This window comes from Solanum stenotomum, chromosome 3 (genome assembly GCF_019186545.1).
Source record: "Solanum stenotomum isolate F172 chromosome 3, ASM1918654v1, whole genome shotgun sequence".
NCBI classification, from domain to species: Eukaryota; Viridiplantae; Streptophyta; class Magnoliopsida; order Solanales; family Solanaceae; genus Solanum; species Solanum stenotomum.
In genome coordinates, this window is record NC_064284.1 from 9,278,260 (window position 1) to 9,292,620 (window position 14,361).

The window sequence follows — 14,361 nt, forward strand, 5'->3', positions numbered from 1 at the left end:
CAAATTGATGTGATGAATATATCAAACTCACATTCAAGATTAAACTTTGAGCCCTTGAAAATTAAAATACAAATGAATCAAACTCAAGAAAGAGCTATCTAATCTATGAGCCAATATGTAAGAAAAGACAAGATGATATAAACTAATTTCTTAGATGGTTACTCAACTTATAACTTTTATTTCAAAAAGTTGATCAATTTTAGTTTCTAACACAAAAGTCATTCAAATAATGATAGTTATCTCGTCAAACAACTTTGATTTGTAAGAGAAAAGTCAATCAGCTATTGTTATTTCTTTCACCTGTAAAGTCGATCAACTATATATTATCATTTCATCTACAAAATCACTCAACCAATTATCTTGATGATATTTCCAATTTATATTGTTGACGTGAAAGTTTTTTAAGGAAAAAAAGAAGGGATTCATTCTGGTAAAATAAAAGGAGAATCATTATGATGATTAATTAATTAAAACAAATAGCCTTTTATTTTTAATACTCTGGCTTGAAAAAATTTCCACTTCAGTAGTATCAGCCAAAAATATCGCTTGAATTGGGCGCTGAGTGACTTTGTAAGTGAAATGACAATAATTGAGCGATTTTTTTTATTTACAAAAATAAAATTGAGTTACTTTTTAAGATAATTAACATTTGTTGAATGATTTTCTTAAATAATTGTCCATAGTTGAGTGACTTTTATTTTTTTTTAAATAAAATTAAATGACTTTTTGAAATAATAATCCTTAGAAACTCTAGAGAATGTACCATACATTAATTGTACTTTGGAATTTAATATTGTACAACTTGTTAGTACTATATATTTTTTTTCAATTACGAAACTTATTACTTGCGTCAAGAATATTTCTTCTTCACTTCTTCACTCGAATATATATATAACTTCCTCACCATCTCACAAAACTCCCTGCAATAAGAAGAAATTAAATGGTAAGTTACCTCGTTTTCAATTCTAAGATTATAAGTTTGAGTCATTAAAAAAGCAAATAGACTAACGGCCACGGGTAATCCCCCACAAGCATCATGTCACCCTCATCATCCCTGTACACCAGTTGCCATTTGATTCGAGGGCTAAGTTCTCCCTTGATATCAAATATCTCTTCAACTACACTGATAAGTTCATCATAACCTCTTAATACAGTCAAGTCAACCGATCGTCCAACAGCAACCCCTTGCATATGCACCTAATTCACATAATCATTGTATGGTAAGTAAGCTCAATATCTTAAAGTACCGCGTTAATAAATCGTATATCTTTATATTCTCTTTTATAAATAAATATTTGTAATTATATGTTACATTATTTCTAACCAACTATTATTAATATAATCACTTCACCTTGTATGGACAATCTTTTTATTCGAGCATGAATCATTTTTGTAAAATTTAGAATAATGGATCTTTACACTTATGAGTCAAGTTTTTCATTTGAAGTTCTACTTTTTTGAAAAAATTGAGATTTGAAATGAAATTGAAGATGAAAATTTCATAAACAAATGCTAATTAATTTCAAATCAAAACTTGAAATTGAGGTCTCAAATCCTATGTCATAAACAAGTATTCCCTCTGACTCAATTTATGTGGCGTTTCAAGATTTAAACAATGTCAATTTCCAACAAACAAAAAAATCATCATATACACATAAGAAGAATTGCAACTATTCGTGTAAGTTTTAAATGTTCAAAATATAATTCAATCTGGCTTTACACTTTAGTCAAACAAACTAAAGACATTTTGTGCACCTTAAAGAGAGAGTATAACTAACATAAAACCATTTTGTGTACCTTAATGCGACTTCTTGAAGAAGTGAAGTCGTTGGGTAATTGGACTCGTTCCTTTGCTTTTGAAACATTAATCTGGTCCTTGTCAATTTGTTTATAACTAATCCTGGAACATGCACTTGATACAGATACAGATACAGACACACTCAAATCATCATTACTACAACCTACAGCAGCTGCCGCCCACTGGTGCGGCTGCTGCTGTTGGTCGTCTGAACTCGTCGAAGGCGACGAGGCAATGTTGGGATCTGACAACAAGCTTTGTGAAACATCAGAAGTCGGGTAGATTATTGCATCAGTATTTGAATGAAAAGAATCCTCTTCTTCCATTATTTTATCCATACATAACTCGTCCTTTCAGTTTTTCCCTTAAATAAATTGTTGGAGAAGATTTCTCCAAAAATTACATCTCTCAACTCTCGAATTAAAAATGACAAATGAATTGACCACCCTTTTTTTTTCTTTCTAAATGGTAGGATGGATGAACGCCAGTTGGCTATTCAGTTTTTTTTTTTAAGGACTCTGATGCAGTAGTTAGTAGGGGTGTATAAAACCCAACTGAAAATCGAACCAAATTGCAAATCGAGTCAAATCGAAAAAAAAACTTGACTAGTGGTTTGGTATTGAAAGAAAAAATCCGACTATATTTGGATTGGTTTGGTTTTTAACTAAAAAAAAAAACAACCCAAAACCAAACCAACCTGACATTATATATGTAATTTTAAAATTTTATTTTATACATAAAAATATTTACTTTGATATAATTTTAAAATATTTCTTATATTATTTCATAGTTTTTATCTTTTAATATATTATTTCAAGTTTAAAACTTAGAATTCAGAATTGTCCAATAAAGATTATAGTTCATAGATGTTGATAATTATAATAAAACTTAAATCAAAATCAAATTAATACTAATACAAAAAGAAAATTAATTCAACACTAAGAATGACAATAATAGTGAATATTTGTTTTTTAGTTTTACATTGGTTTAGACAATTAAAATACATAATCTAATTTTAATTTTCCTTAAATATTTAGTAATGTAACTAATACTTATTAAACTTATTTTAGCATGATTCAGTACTTTTAAATTATGATCATTTTCATTATGACTTTGCAATATTTATTTTATATGATGATTTTATTATTATTTTTTATTGAATATTTTAGTGTCATCAGTATTCATATCATATTTTGTGTTATTTTCTTAAGAAACACCTTAGATAATTGTATTTTGGTTGGACTAAAGAAATAGTTGGAGCACAAGTTAATTATATGTTTGTATGCAAACTTTACCGAAAAAATCCAAAAATCTGGAAAAAAAAAAATCAGAGGTTTATTAGTTTAGTTTGATTTATAAATTTAAAAATTCGACACAGTGATTTGGTTTGGTATTTGAAAAACCCGAACCAACCCGAGGTTGAAAACTGGAAAAAATCCGAATTTTATTAGTTTGGTTTGATTTATAAATTTAAAAATTTTACACAAATGATTTGGTTTGATATTTGAAAAACCCGAACCAACCCGGTCATGTACACCCCTAGTAGTTAGTATCTTTTGCTCTGTGGTTTTTCCACAACCAATTACTAAACATATTGTAATAATAGTATAAAAGTATGAAAAAGAGTGGTACTTTCTTCCAATGGCAAAAGATTGAAATAACCTAACTCTGGAATTAAATTTAAAAAAAAGCTAAAGAAACTATGTTTTTTTTCCCACAACCACTCACCCACGATGTAATAAATCGTACTAGGCAAGCCTTATACAATAGGCTCTGCTCAGAACGCATTGATAGTTATAAGTGTGTGGAAGAGCTTATTGTCATATTAGTAGTATTATATGAAATGAAGAAATTGAAGGGGGAAATTACAACATAATGTAGATGTGAAACGACAAAATATAATGAGAAAAAAGGTTTTACGAATATAGAAAACGAGTGCTAGCGTAACTTCATGTTCACCATTCTGAGTCACTACATGTACAGGAGATATGGGATATGAAGGCTCCAGGAAACAGCAAAATAACAACTTCAAAAATATTACTCCCCTAATCTAACTACCTATGAAGATGTTGTTTCAAGGGTAAACTCAGTATAGCATTTTGATGTCTTCNTTTGGTTTGATTTATAAATTTAAAAATTTTACACAAATGGTTTGATTTGATATTTGAAAAACCCGAACCAACCCGGTCATGTACACCCCTAGTAGTTGGTGTCTTTTGCTCTGTGGTTTTTCCACAACCAATTACTAAACATATTGTAATGATAGAATAAAAGTATGAAAAAAAGTGGTACTTTCTTCCAATGGCAAAAGATTGAAATAACCTAACACTGCAATTAAAAAAAAAAAAGCTAAAGAAACTATGTTTTTTTTTCCACAACCACTCACCCACGATGCAATAAATCATACTAGGCAAGCCTTATACAATAGGCTCTACTCAGAACGCATTGATAGTTATAAGTGTGTGGAAGAGCTTATTGTCATACTAGTAGTATTATATGAAATGAAGAAATTGAAGGGAGAAAGTACAGCATTATGTAGATGTGAAACGACAAAATATAATGAGAAAAAAGGTTTTACGAATATAGAAAACGAGTGCTAGCGTAACTTCATGTTCACCATTCTGAGTCACTACATGTACAGGAGATATGGGATATGAAGGCTCCAGGAAACAGCAAAATAACAACTTCAAAAATATTACTCCCCTAATCTAACTACCTATGAAGATGTTGTTTCAAGGGTAAACTCAGTATAGCATTTTGATGTCTTCGCTCTCATCACAACACCAACAGTTTGATTACAACTTCAGGCGGTCCCTTTAAACGGTGTATGACTGCTGAATTGTCTCAATGTCGAGACCCTTCAACTTCACCACTGATTCAACATGACCTTTCAGTGTATGCAACTCACGTAGCCTGCAATTGAAAAATTCAGCTTTGAGGTTTTAGAATACCATTCAGCATTAGCTAAGATTAAGCAATAACTGCAGATGCAATTATCTAAAATGGTAATATCTGTAGTGCCAGCAAATGCAACTTCCAGTTCACATTCAACTACGATTTATCGCTCAAGGGAAATGAGAATTAAACTGATCCATTATGCTCCTGATGACAAAAAGAGACCATTTCAAATGACAGACTAACCTAGCAATTTCAGCTCTCCTCTTCGCTTCCTCAGCCAACTGGTTAAGCTCATTGAAATTGGTAGTTTCGCTAAATATTTTGGGGTCTGGAACTTGGAGCCCATGAAGGGTTCTCTGTGCATGTGCCCATTGAAGCTCGCGCAGTTCTTTTCCAAAATCCTTCTTCCGGGTGAAAGCAATCTATGAGAAAAAACAATAAAGAAACCATCAACTACCAATAAGATAATAATAGATATAGGAATGGGAATGATTCTTAAGTATCTCTTTGTTCTTCCCAATTCATACCCTTTGCTCAAGAACAAGATCCCAGGCCTTCCCACTGAGAGCATAACGGATGAGGAACTTGATCAAATCTAGTGGGATATAGGTAACAATATTGTAAAGCCAGATAACTCCAGCCCAACCCCAGCCAATTCCTTCAATTGCAGCAAAGCTCCAATTTGCATAAACAGCAATCAAGGTGGCAACCTGTGCATATTTAGTTCCCAAATATTAGATGATCCATGAAGTTAGGGAAACTTTGAGAGAATGATAAAACACCAGATGGCTCACCAGTTGAGCAACGAAAAAGGCAAACACTAGCAACAACCCAGGACGCTCCACAAACGACCAACTTCGAGATCTTGTAACGAATATCAGGGCCTGACTGATAGTGCTTACTTGAAGGTATATCGCAGATGCGAGCTTCCTAAAATCATCAGTTGCTGTTTTCTCAAGTGTTGATACCCCAAATACTCGCTAGAAATTCACCGAATTAAGTTAGATATTAAACTAACAGTAGTCAAACATTAATGTCCTACTTCAACATCTAAATACTCCGAACAACAAATACAAGATTTTGTTTATCATAAGGAAAAAGAACACAAGCACAGGTGAGACCAAAGATTTATGTTATTGTTTGTAAGATGAAAAAGGCCAGTAAATGTGTAGTTGTACGTCTGCAGATTGCTTTTAATATATCCTTCATACACTTGGTTAAATTAGACTGGAGATATATTGTCTATTTCCATATACTAAAAAGATCATCGGCATCTGTTTTATATAAATGTGTCCGTTCTTAAACTAAAAGGGAAACTAAATTTGGAGCAGTCAGCAATTGGGAAGGCCTCAATCACACCATCCTTGACAGAAATTTTAATGTATTGGATATACAGGTGGGCTCACCGGGAAGAAATTTGTTTTGTATGCCGCCCAAAAGAAAATGACCGTCATCATTGCCAAGTAGCCACCAAGAACAACTCCAGTAGTAAAAATCTCAGCCAGTTTCCAGCTATCAGGCAGAGGAGATGGTTTGACCCTATCCTTCGATATCGTCATAATGGTACCTGATATTGTCAGTGTTTGGTGGTTAGATGTCAGCAACACTGAGTAAGGACTTGAGCAGAAACGAAAAATGAAACTTGCATGAGTATTAAACCAGAGAGGTGCTGCACACATTGAAAGACTCAACCACAACAAAATTAGGCTAATAATGTTTCAGTTTTGAACTTATCCTACACTTTAATATTATCCTCCATTAGAGGTCGATATGGTGGACTTTAAATGCTCAAGTATCAGATATATTTCTATTGGTGAAAAGACTAACCATCATTAAGAATTGCAATGATAAGCACCATGAAAGGTGGAAAGTCAAACTTCCAGATCAGAGCCAGAAGCATAAAACCAAGCTGTGACATTGAATAAAAGAAACAGGTGAAAAAAGTACAAGATGCATTTGATCCTGAAACATTAGATAGACAAGATAAAAGAAAAAAGCAGTTGCAAATAACTTACCACAATACGGATTGTGATGGAAACAGCATATATCTGCCAATGAAAAATATACACATTTGGATGAGTTATCCATATCATAGCTCAGCGACAGGTTAAGAACAGTAAACTCATTTAAGAATTCAAGGAATTGCCCTTGAAGTAATTTTTTTATCTTACACTACTGAAACAACCCCAAAAAAGAAAAAAGAATACCGTGTAATTTTTCATCCTTTGAAAGATTGCTCGACTGGTCAAAACAGCACTAATGATGACACTAAGACCAGGTTCAGTAAGGACAATATCAGAAGCACTGCGAGCCGCATCAGTGGCATCGTCAACAGCAATCCCAATATCAGCTTTCTTTAGAGCAGGAGCATCATTGACTCCATCACCAGTCATACCACAGATATGTTTCCTAGCTTGCAAGCGCTTTACTATCTCATATTTGTGCTCTATATAAATTACCACAACAAGGTATCAGCAAAGGCCAATTGTTTTTTATAACCAAAGTTCTATACGTAGAGCACAACTACATAAGCAAAAGAGTCATTTAAAAAATAAATACCAGGGAAAACACCAGCAAAACCATCGGCCTTCTCTATAAGTTCATCAATTGGCAAAGCAGCGATTGATTCATCCTTCGTCTGTCCCAACAGAGCAGATGAAGGATACATATTTGTACCCATTCCCAGGCGGCGCCCAGTTTCTTTTCCAATTGCCAATTGATCTCCTGGAAAAGTACAAACACTAAACCATTGAGCACCAAATAAGCACGCTAAACTTTTAAGTGATACACTAAGATTCACAACCTCTTCCAAATATTTAAATCTCAGAATTTCTACAATGGAAAGTAATATAAGAAAATACAGGTTGATGTCCAAATTAAAATGAAATGGCAAGATACAGGTAGATCATGACAACTTCAAGCAGCCACAGACAGAGTAGTGCCTACTCCATCAATCCAACTCTTACCCATTGTCCTCCTCACCCAAAATAGGATAATATAAAAAGAAAAGAAAAAGGACAGCATTTAACTCCCAAGGCAGAATCAAGAGTAGTATCCATAGATCCAACTTTGCCAATCATGTTCAACCAAGGATTCGCAGAAGAGTTCATTACCATCTTTCAGAATTCTCGTCTCACCCTATACACTATTTTCTCTATCACTCTCTCTAGACCCAGGGGAAGGGCAGTAAGAATCATAGCAGTCAAATGAGTTGCCAACACAATATGCATACAATTTGCTGAAAACATCTCAACACATTGAATGGAACTGTCTAATAGTATGAGAAACCACATGATACCTGTGATCATTTTGACATTTACTCCAAGGTTTAAAGCCCTCCTTATAGTCTCAGCACTGTCGTGCCTAGGTGGATCAAACAAAGGGAGGAGAGCAATGAACTGCCATGGCCCCCCAGCGCTCTCCTTTCTTCCCTCTGGAACTTCCTGCATGGAAAATTAGAAGGCATGCATAATCAAACAGATAAAACCTTTTGTTTGCAAAAAACATAGGTGGTGGACGCAAAGAGAATTGATCACTAGTCTCCTCTACTGCAGGCATTCCATTATAACCCAAAGCTGTGGATTTGGTCCATTCAACTTATATATATCTGGCAATGATAAAAGAAAATAAAAATACCTGATATGCCACACCAAGCGACCGCAAGCCCCGCTCAGCAAACTTATCAATCACTGTATGAACTCTACGCTCTATGTCTGACTTGTTGTGTGCAAGATTAAGAATCTGAATAAATATTGCAGCTGTGGATTAGAAAATGTAAACAAAGGTAAAAACAGCAAAGGAGGGCAGCACTGTGTGATAACTAAAGTACCTGCTCGGGTGCACCTTTGCTGACCCTATGCATTTTTCCCTCACCATCAAGATAAGTAAGTGCTGTTCGTTTATCAGTTGGATTGAAAGGAAGGAAGTGTATTTCACGAATGCCAGCACGTGCCTATATTAATGGCAACGCTTAGAGAAATCTCCCAGCTGGAGTGCACACATTAATCATAAGGTCAGACAGCAGTAAAGTTACCTCCTGTGGATCAGCCAACATCCCAACAATAGCAGTATCAATCGCATCCTGGTTCTCAATTCGAGAGGCTCGAGCTGCCATTAGAACTACAGTGTCTGCATCAATTCCTTTGGCAAATACCTGAACAATTAACAAGAACAAACAAAAAAAGAGAATCACAGTTCTACTAGTGGAACAAGTATACAATACGAGCAATCACGCATTGAATTGAACTCTTTTACTCTCACCTCAATGAGGGCTTTATCAACAGTCAGCTTGTTCAATGTTAGGGTTCCCGTCTTGTCGCTGCACAAAACATCCATGCCAGCCATCTCCTCTATAGCTGTCATTCTTTTCGTAATGGCCCCCTGTATAGTTAAAAAATGATCAAATAAGCATTCATAGCAGAAGGGCCTCAGAACAGTAGCTCAAAAATTCAAGAGCTGGTGAATATTAACAAACCTGTTGAGCAAGACGATGAGAACCGATTGCCATCGTGACCGAGAGAACAGTTGGCATAGCAATTGGAATCCCACCAATGAGAAGCACCAGAAGATTGTCTATCCCAGGACGGTATTTGCGATGTTGGATAGGGTACATCACAATAATCTCTATTATCATCCCTACTGCAATTGAACAGATGCAGAAGTTCCCTATAGCAGTCAAAACCTGACGATAGCCATACATAAATTTGTAATGTAAGATTTCATAAAAGTCGGATACATTAATCCAGATCATTGCATCAAATAGCAGAGTAAAGAGTCTACTTGCCTTCTGAAAGTGTCCCACTTGGTTTGTACTGTCAACAAGGTGAGCTGCCTTCCCAAAAAAGGTATGAACCCCTGTAGCAATCACAACAGCTTCTATCTCTCCCTGCTTACACGTGGAGCCAGAGTAAACACCATCTCCAGGACCTTTTGTTACAGGAAGAGATTCACCGGTCAAAGCAGACTGTAAGTTGAGAGACAAGTATAGTGGCATTGTCAGAAAAATGGTAGATTGAATGCAGATACTCCATGTAATCATAAAATTTAATCACCTGATCAATTTTGAGTGGATCACCCTCTAGAAGACGAGCATCAGCTGGAATGATATCTCCCAGTTTAATACTGATTATGTCCCCAGGCACAAGAACAGCAGCATCTTCCTCGTCCCATTTTCCATCTCGAAGAACCTCCATAAAGACAAGTGCAAACATTCAAACAATTCAGTACAAAACACTAACAAGATATAATCATGGATTTCTGTTTGTGAGACAACAAGGTCTATTTGCAGTCAAATGGCAACAGAAGAAGATAAGGTCTAGTACCTTGGCTTTTGGAGCAAGTCGAGCCATCAGTGCAGCTGCTGCATTGCCAGCATTGTTCTCCTCGATAAAACTGATTGTTGAGTTGATTATGAGCAATGTGATGATACCCACAAAATCCTGCCAGTCCGGTGGCTTTCCCTAGAAGAGTCCACATATTCTTGCACTGAGTTTACAGAAACCAGCAAAAGAATCAAATAGAATGGTAATTCAGAATGTGATTCTTACTCCTCCATTTGCAAGAGCAATTGCCATGATAGCAGCAGCCTCCATAACCCATGAGAGAGGGTTCCACATAAATCCCAAAAATTTCAAGAATTTGCTCTCCTGTAATACACCACCAAAGAATTACTCGTACCTTCAACATCAGGCACAGTTCAGCTTTGATAGAGTCACCCCTTTTGTGCCCTGTAGGACGATTTCAAGGCATGGAACCAGGAAACAGCTTCTACGCTGCCCCACTCTCCCACTACCCCACACTAGGTAGGAACACTTATTTTTCTTCTTTTTGTTTCGAAAATTGGGGATAAGGGAAGCAGAAATGGGGGAGGGGATATTACAAGGTGCGGAATCATGAAAGTTCAAGTAGCCAATCAAGTGAGCTACTAAGATTCCCCAGGTAGGAGCACTTCGTCCACAGGGTAAGCCTTTATTATAGTCCGTAAATCAAAAACCTTTTATTTCTATTTAAGGAACTAAAGCTATCAATGAACAAATTGACATAAACACACTTCTATTTTCAGCCTTAATGAAACTAACTCAAACTGAAGGACAAACTTAACAAAAAGAAAAAGAAAGTAAAAAACCCCATTAGCTGCCAGTGAAACAAGGAAGAGAAATTCAGGAGAAATAACTCAAGAAACGGAAAGGGTGGTAGCAGATTTACAGTAAAATTTAGCAAAAGATAAGTAAAAACACCTTCTTCTCCTCGAGCTTATTGTACCCAAAAATGGACAACCTTTCTTGAGCAGCAGTAGTAGTAAGTCCCTCTCTGGTACATCTCAGATTCTCAAAAACCTCCTCAATCGGTATATTTTCCTGTAAAAATAACCACACCCAACCATGAAAAAACTGTCAAGAAACAAAAATAGCACGAAAAATCCATTCTTGCAAAGCCTTACCAAATCAACAGTCTCCTTCAAGACAGCATCCAGAACTTCAGGCTTCTCCGCCATCTTCTTTAAACTTGTTTTTCCCCCTTTTGACAACAGTGTCTCAGATCAAAAACACCATAAATATGACTCAGTGAAGCAACAAAATTAGGTGAAGCAGAAGAAGAAAAGAGGAGAACCCACAATAAACAAGATTTCGTTTATCGAGAAAACAAGTAGGATTTTATAAACAGACAAAAGGGTCACCAAAACTAGTAGCGGAGAGCAGTAAACAGTTACAAGAGAAAAAATACTTTGCATTTCTCCCACGTCCCACTGCAAAATTTCGTGTCATATTTTTTACGGGAAATAGGATAAATATATTCAAATTATCGTAAATAGTATGCAGATATATTGGTGCCCTTGTCATTCAAAAACTAGAGCATATATATCCTTCACTCTAACGGAAGACTAAATAGAGACACGTGACACGCAATCTTATCCGTGTCCCTATTTAGTCTTCCGTTAGAGTGAAGGCATATATGCTCTAGTTTTTTTATGGCAGGGGCACCAGTGTCCCAAAAGTATGACGAATGTATCTGCATACCATTTGTGATAGTTCATGGGTATAATTGTCCTTTCTCCTTTTTACAATAAAAAAAATGTGTGTAACTTCTAAAATTTGATTAATTAGGACGAAAAGAATAATTATTTCCGCTTAAAATATGATTTATATTGCAAAACTTCTTTTATTTATCTATTTTGTTCCTTAATTTTATGAGTTTCGCATCAACACCACATTTGTCACTAAACTTTATGATCTTCCTTAATCTTATTTTATTTGTTACACTATTTGATCTGGTTAAAATTTAACATATATAACTTTAGTTGTTATAGATTTAACATTTATTTTGATTTTAAAAAATGCAATCAAATTTTAGCTAAAATTATAAATTTAAAAATACTATAGCTAATCAAATGAAGTGTAACATCTTTTAAGTGTGGAAGAAATATAATTTCGAGAAGTGTCAAAATGTAAAATTAATGATTAAAAATAAAATTTGACTAAAAAAGATTCGAATCAAAGATTTAAGTGCATGTGAATATTTAAATTTCTTAAAGTTTTAAATAATATTTTTATTAGTAGAGTTGTACTAATTATGTCAAATATTTCAAAATTAAATGAACTTGTTTTCTTCTTTTGCATTTTTTTCATCTTTACTTTCTAATAAAAAAAAAAAACAAGATACATCTTAAATCTTATGGAGCCGGTTATTTTCTACTCTATCCGTATATTTTTTTCAAAATTCTGAAATAAATATGGTGGTCCAAATTTGATTTTTTTTGTTGATTGTGTAAGATTTTTGTTCATTAATGAAAAAAATGTGCTAATTGCAATTAGCACACCTACCAATTGGTAGAAAATAAAAAGTAAATTCAAATATAAATTGTCTTTCTTATTTAATATTAAAATTGCCGCTAGTATGAAATATTGATACAAATTTTATGCTTTTATAGTAGGTGAACAACGACTTTAGTGTTGATCAACATTTTAAATTCTCAATCTTGAATATATTTTTCGATCATGAATGTTTTGATTGTATATTTCTTCTACTTGTTTTTGTTCTCAAAAATTTCACTCGCTAAGTGTTATTTATTTACAAGACAAGATATTTATTATTATCATAAAAATAAATATTGTATATACATTTTTAAAAAAAACCTCCTTTATTTATCATATTATTTTATTTATTTATTTAAAAGAAGCAAACGATATTGTGGTCCTCTGATTACTGGCAAATGGAAAGAACAGAGATTAGATGTGTCAGAAACCAGAATTAAAAAGAAAACAATTGTTTGATTTGACATGTTATAGTTGCCTGATGACCCAACATTCAACAATCAAAGAAATCAATTATAGTAACATTTTGTTTACCTTCAGATCAGTGGTAGGTGGAGTGGATATATATAGGAAAATTGTGTATCGGAGTATAAAAAACTATTAATTTAAAATAAATGTTATAGCTACAGTTTTATTTAATTTTAATTCGTAGTAAATACATTGGCATTCTCGTCTCTCTCCCCTGAATCTCGCTCGCCACTCTCAACTATCTCACTCACCTCTCTCACTTTTATAAAAACATAAATGTATAAATTGTATTTGTGTTTATATAGAGCGAGAAAGACTATGTATACAAATACAAATATATGTATCTCCATCCTATACACTTATAATTATATTAATACAAATCTTTCGCTGCCCAGTTCTCTTTTGTCTTTCTCTCTCTCACTTTATACAAATACAAATGATACAAATACAATGTACAATTTGTGTTTGTACAAAGCAAGAGAGAGATTTGATATACAAATATTTTAACTCAATTCAATTGTATACAAATTCAAATTTTATGCAGATATACAAACACAATCATTGATACATATACATAGTAGTTACAACTTACATATATACAATTATATAACCGATATACATGTATAATTCACCTCTCTCCAGTCTCTACCCTCTCTCTCTCTCGCCTCTCTCCTCTCTCTCCCAATCTCGCTCGCTACTCTAGTCTAACATAAAGAACATATACATATACAAACACAATTTTCATAGACACAGACGTCCGATTTATACAAATCGCCGCAATTTATATAAATCGCTGCGATTTATATAAACCAGATGCTCCATAACAAACTAGTAAAACCTTATGCGTCGGTTTCATTTTATTTGATTCGTGTATCAAAAATTAATATTTTATTTTATTTATTTTATCAAATTAAGAAAATTCTATTAAATTATTTTTTCATTATATTTTTAAAATTTAATAACTATATAAAATAGTAATGATCAAATTTAAGGTTTTAAAATCACTAATAATATCAACTTAGCATAATATACATCTAATAAAAAAACTACCCATATGTCAAGTCAACAAGAGACACATAATATGAAACGAACTGAGTATCTAAAATATATGTATATGTATACAGTATACACAACAATTTTCACTCTTTATTCCTTTGGTTTATTTTTTGATGAGCTAGAAAAGTTGGCTTTGATGATTTGATTACAAAGGGGCATGAAAAAGTCATGATATTATTGCTAACTTTACTTTTCTCAAATCCTGCTTTCATTATCCATATATATTATTTAATTTCTTGAGCACTCTTTCTTTCTTTTTTTCCTTTAAACTTTCTACTATTATCTATTAGTACGTTACCTACCAGTGACTATTATTCTGTCTTCTTTAAT

At 33.7% G+C, this 14,361-nt stretch overlaps 2 protein-coding genes across 2 annotated transcripts; both read right to left on the reverse strand.

The window, feature by feature from the left end:
* Positions 1-749: 749 nt before the first annotated feature.
* Positions 750-2,186, reverse strand: LOC125860471 (auxin response factor 11-like). The gene is made up of 3 exons (XM_049540435.1): positions 1,798-2,186; positions 1,010-1,197; positions 750-920 (listed from the first exon to the last, which is right to left on the reverse strand). Exons 1-3 carry the CDS (start codon positions 2,134-2,136, stop codon positions 851-853), a joined length of 597 nt encoding a protein of 198 aa, XP_049396392.1. The 5' UTR covers positions 2,137-2,186; the 3' UTR covers positions 750-850.
* Positions 2,187-4,355: 2,169 nt separating this feature from the next.
* Positions 4,356-11,386, reverse strand: LOC125860467 (plasma membrane ATPase 1). The gene is made up of 21 exons (XM_049540430.1): positions 11,136-11,386; positions 10,933-11,052; positions 10,243-10,341; positions 10,018-10,155; positions 9,748-9,882; positions 9,480-9,659; positions 9,171-9,377; positions 8,957-9,076; positions 8,730-8,849; positions 8,526-8,648; positions 8,333-8,437; positions 7,995-8,139; positions 7,256-7,420; positions 6,904-7,142; positions 6,712-6,744; positions 6,524-6,605; positions 6,103-6,263; positions 5,491-5,676; positions 5,224-5,406; positions 4,940-5,118; positions 4,356-4,711 (listed from the first exon to the last, which is right to left on the reverse strand). The coding sequence occupies exons 1-21, from the start codon at positions 11,187-11,189 to the stop codon at positions 4,615-4,617; spliced, it is 2,871 nt and encodes a 956-aa protein (XP_049396387.1). The 5' UTR covers positions 11,190-11,386; the 3' UTR covers positions 4,356-4,614.
* Positions 11,387-14,361: the final 2,975 nt, after the last annotated feature.

Coding starts and splice junctions, on each gene's coding strand:
- LOC125860471 (XM_049540435.1), bottom strand. CDS start 2,136: ATGGATAAAATAATGGAAGAAGAGGATTCTTTTCATTCAAATACTGAT. Junction 1,198..1,797: donor CTTCAAGAAGTCGCATTAAG/GTACACAAAATG, acceptor TATGTGAATTAG/GTGCATATGCAAGGGGTTGC. Junction 921..1,009: donor GTGGGGGATTACCCGTGGCC/GTTAGTCTATTT, acceptor TTCTTATTGCAG/GGAGTTTTGTGAGATGGTGA.
- LOC125860467 (XM_049540430.1), bottom strand. CDS start 11,189: ATGGCGGAGAAGCCTGAAGTTCTGGATGCTGTCTTGAAGGAGACTGTT. Junction 10,342..10,932: donor ATAAGCTCGAGGAGAAGAAG/GTGTTTTTACTT, acceptor GGTGTATTACAG/GAGAGCAAATTCTTGAAATT. Junction 9,883..10,017: donor GACTTGCTCCAAAAGCCAAG/GTACTAGACCTT, acceptor GTCTTTATGGAG/GTTCTTCGAGATGGAAAATG.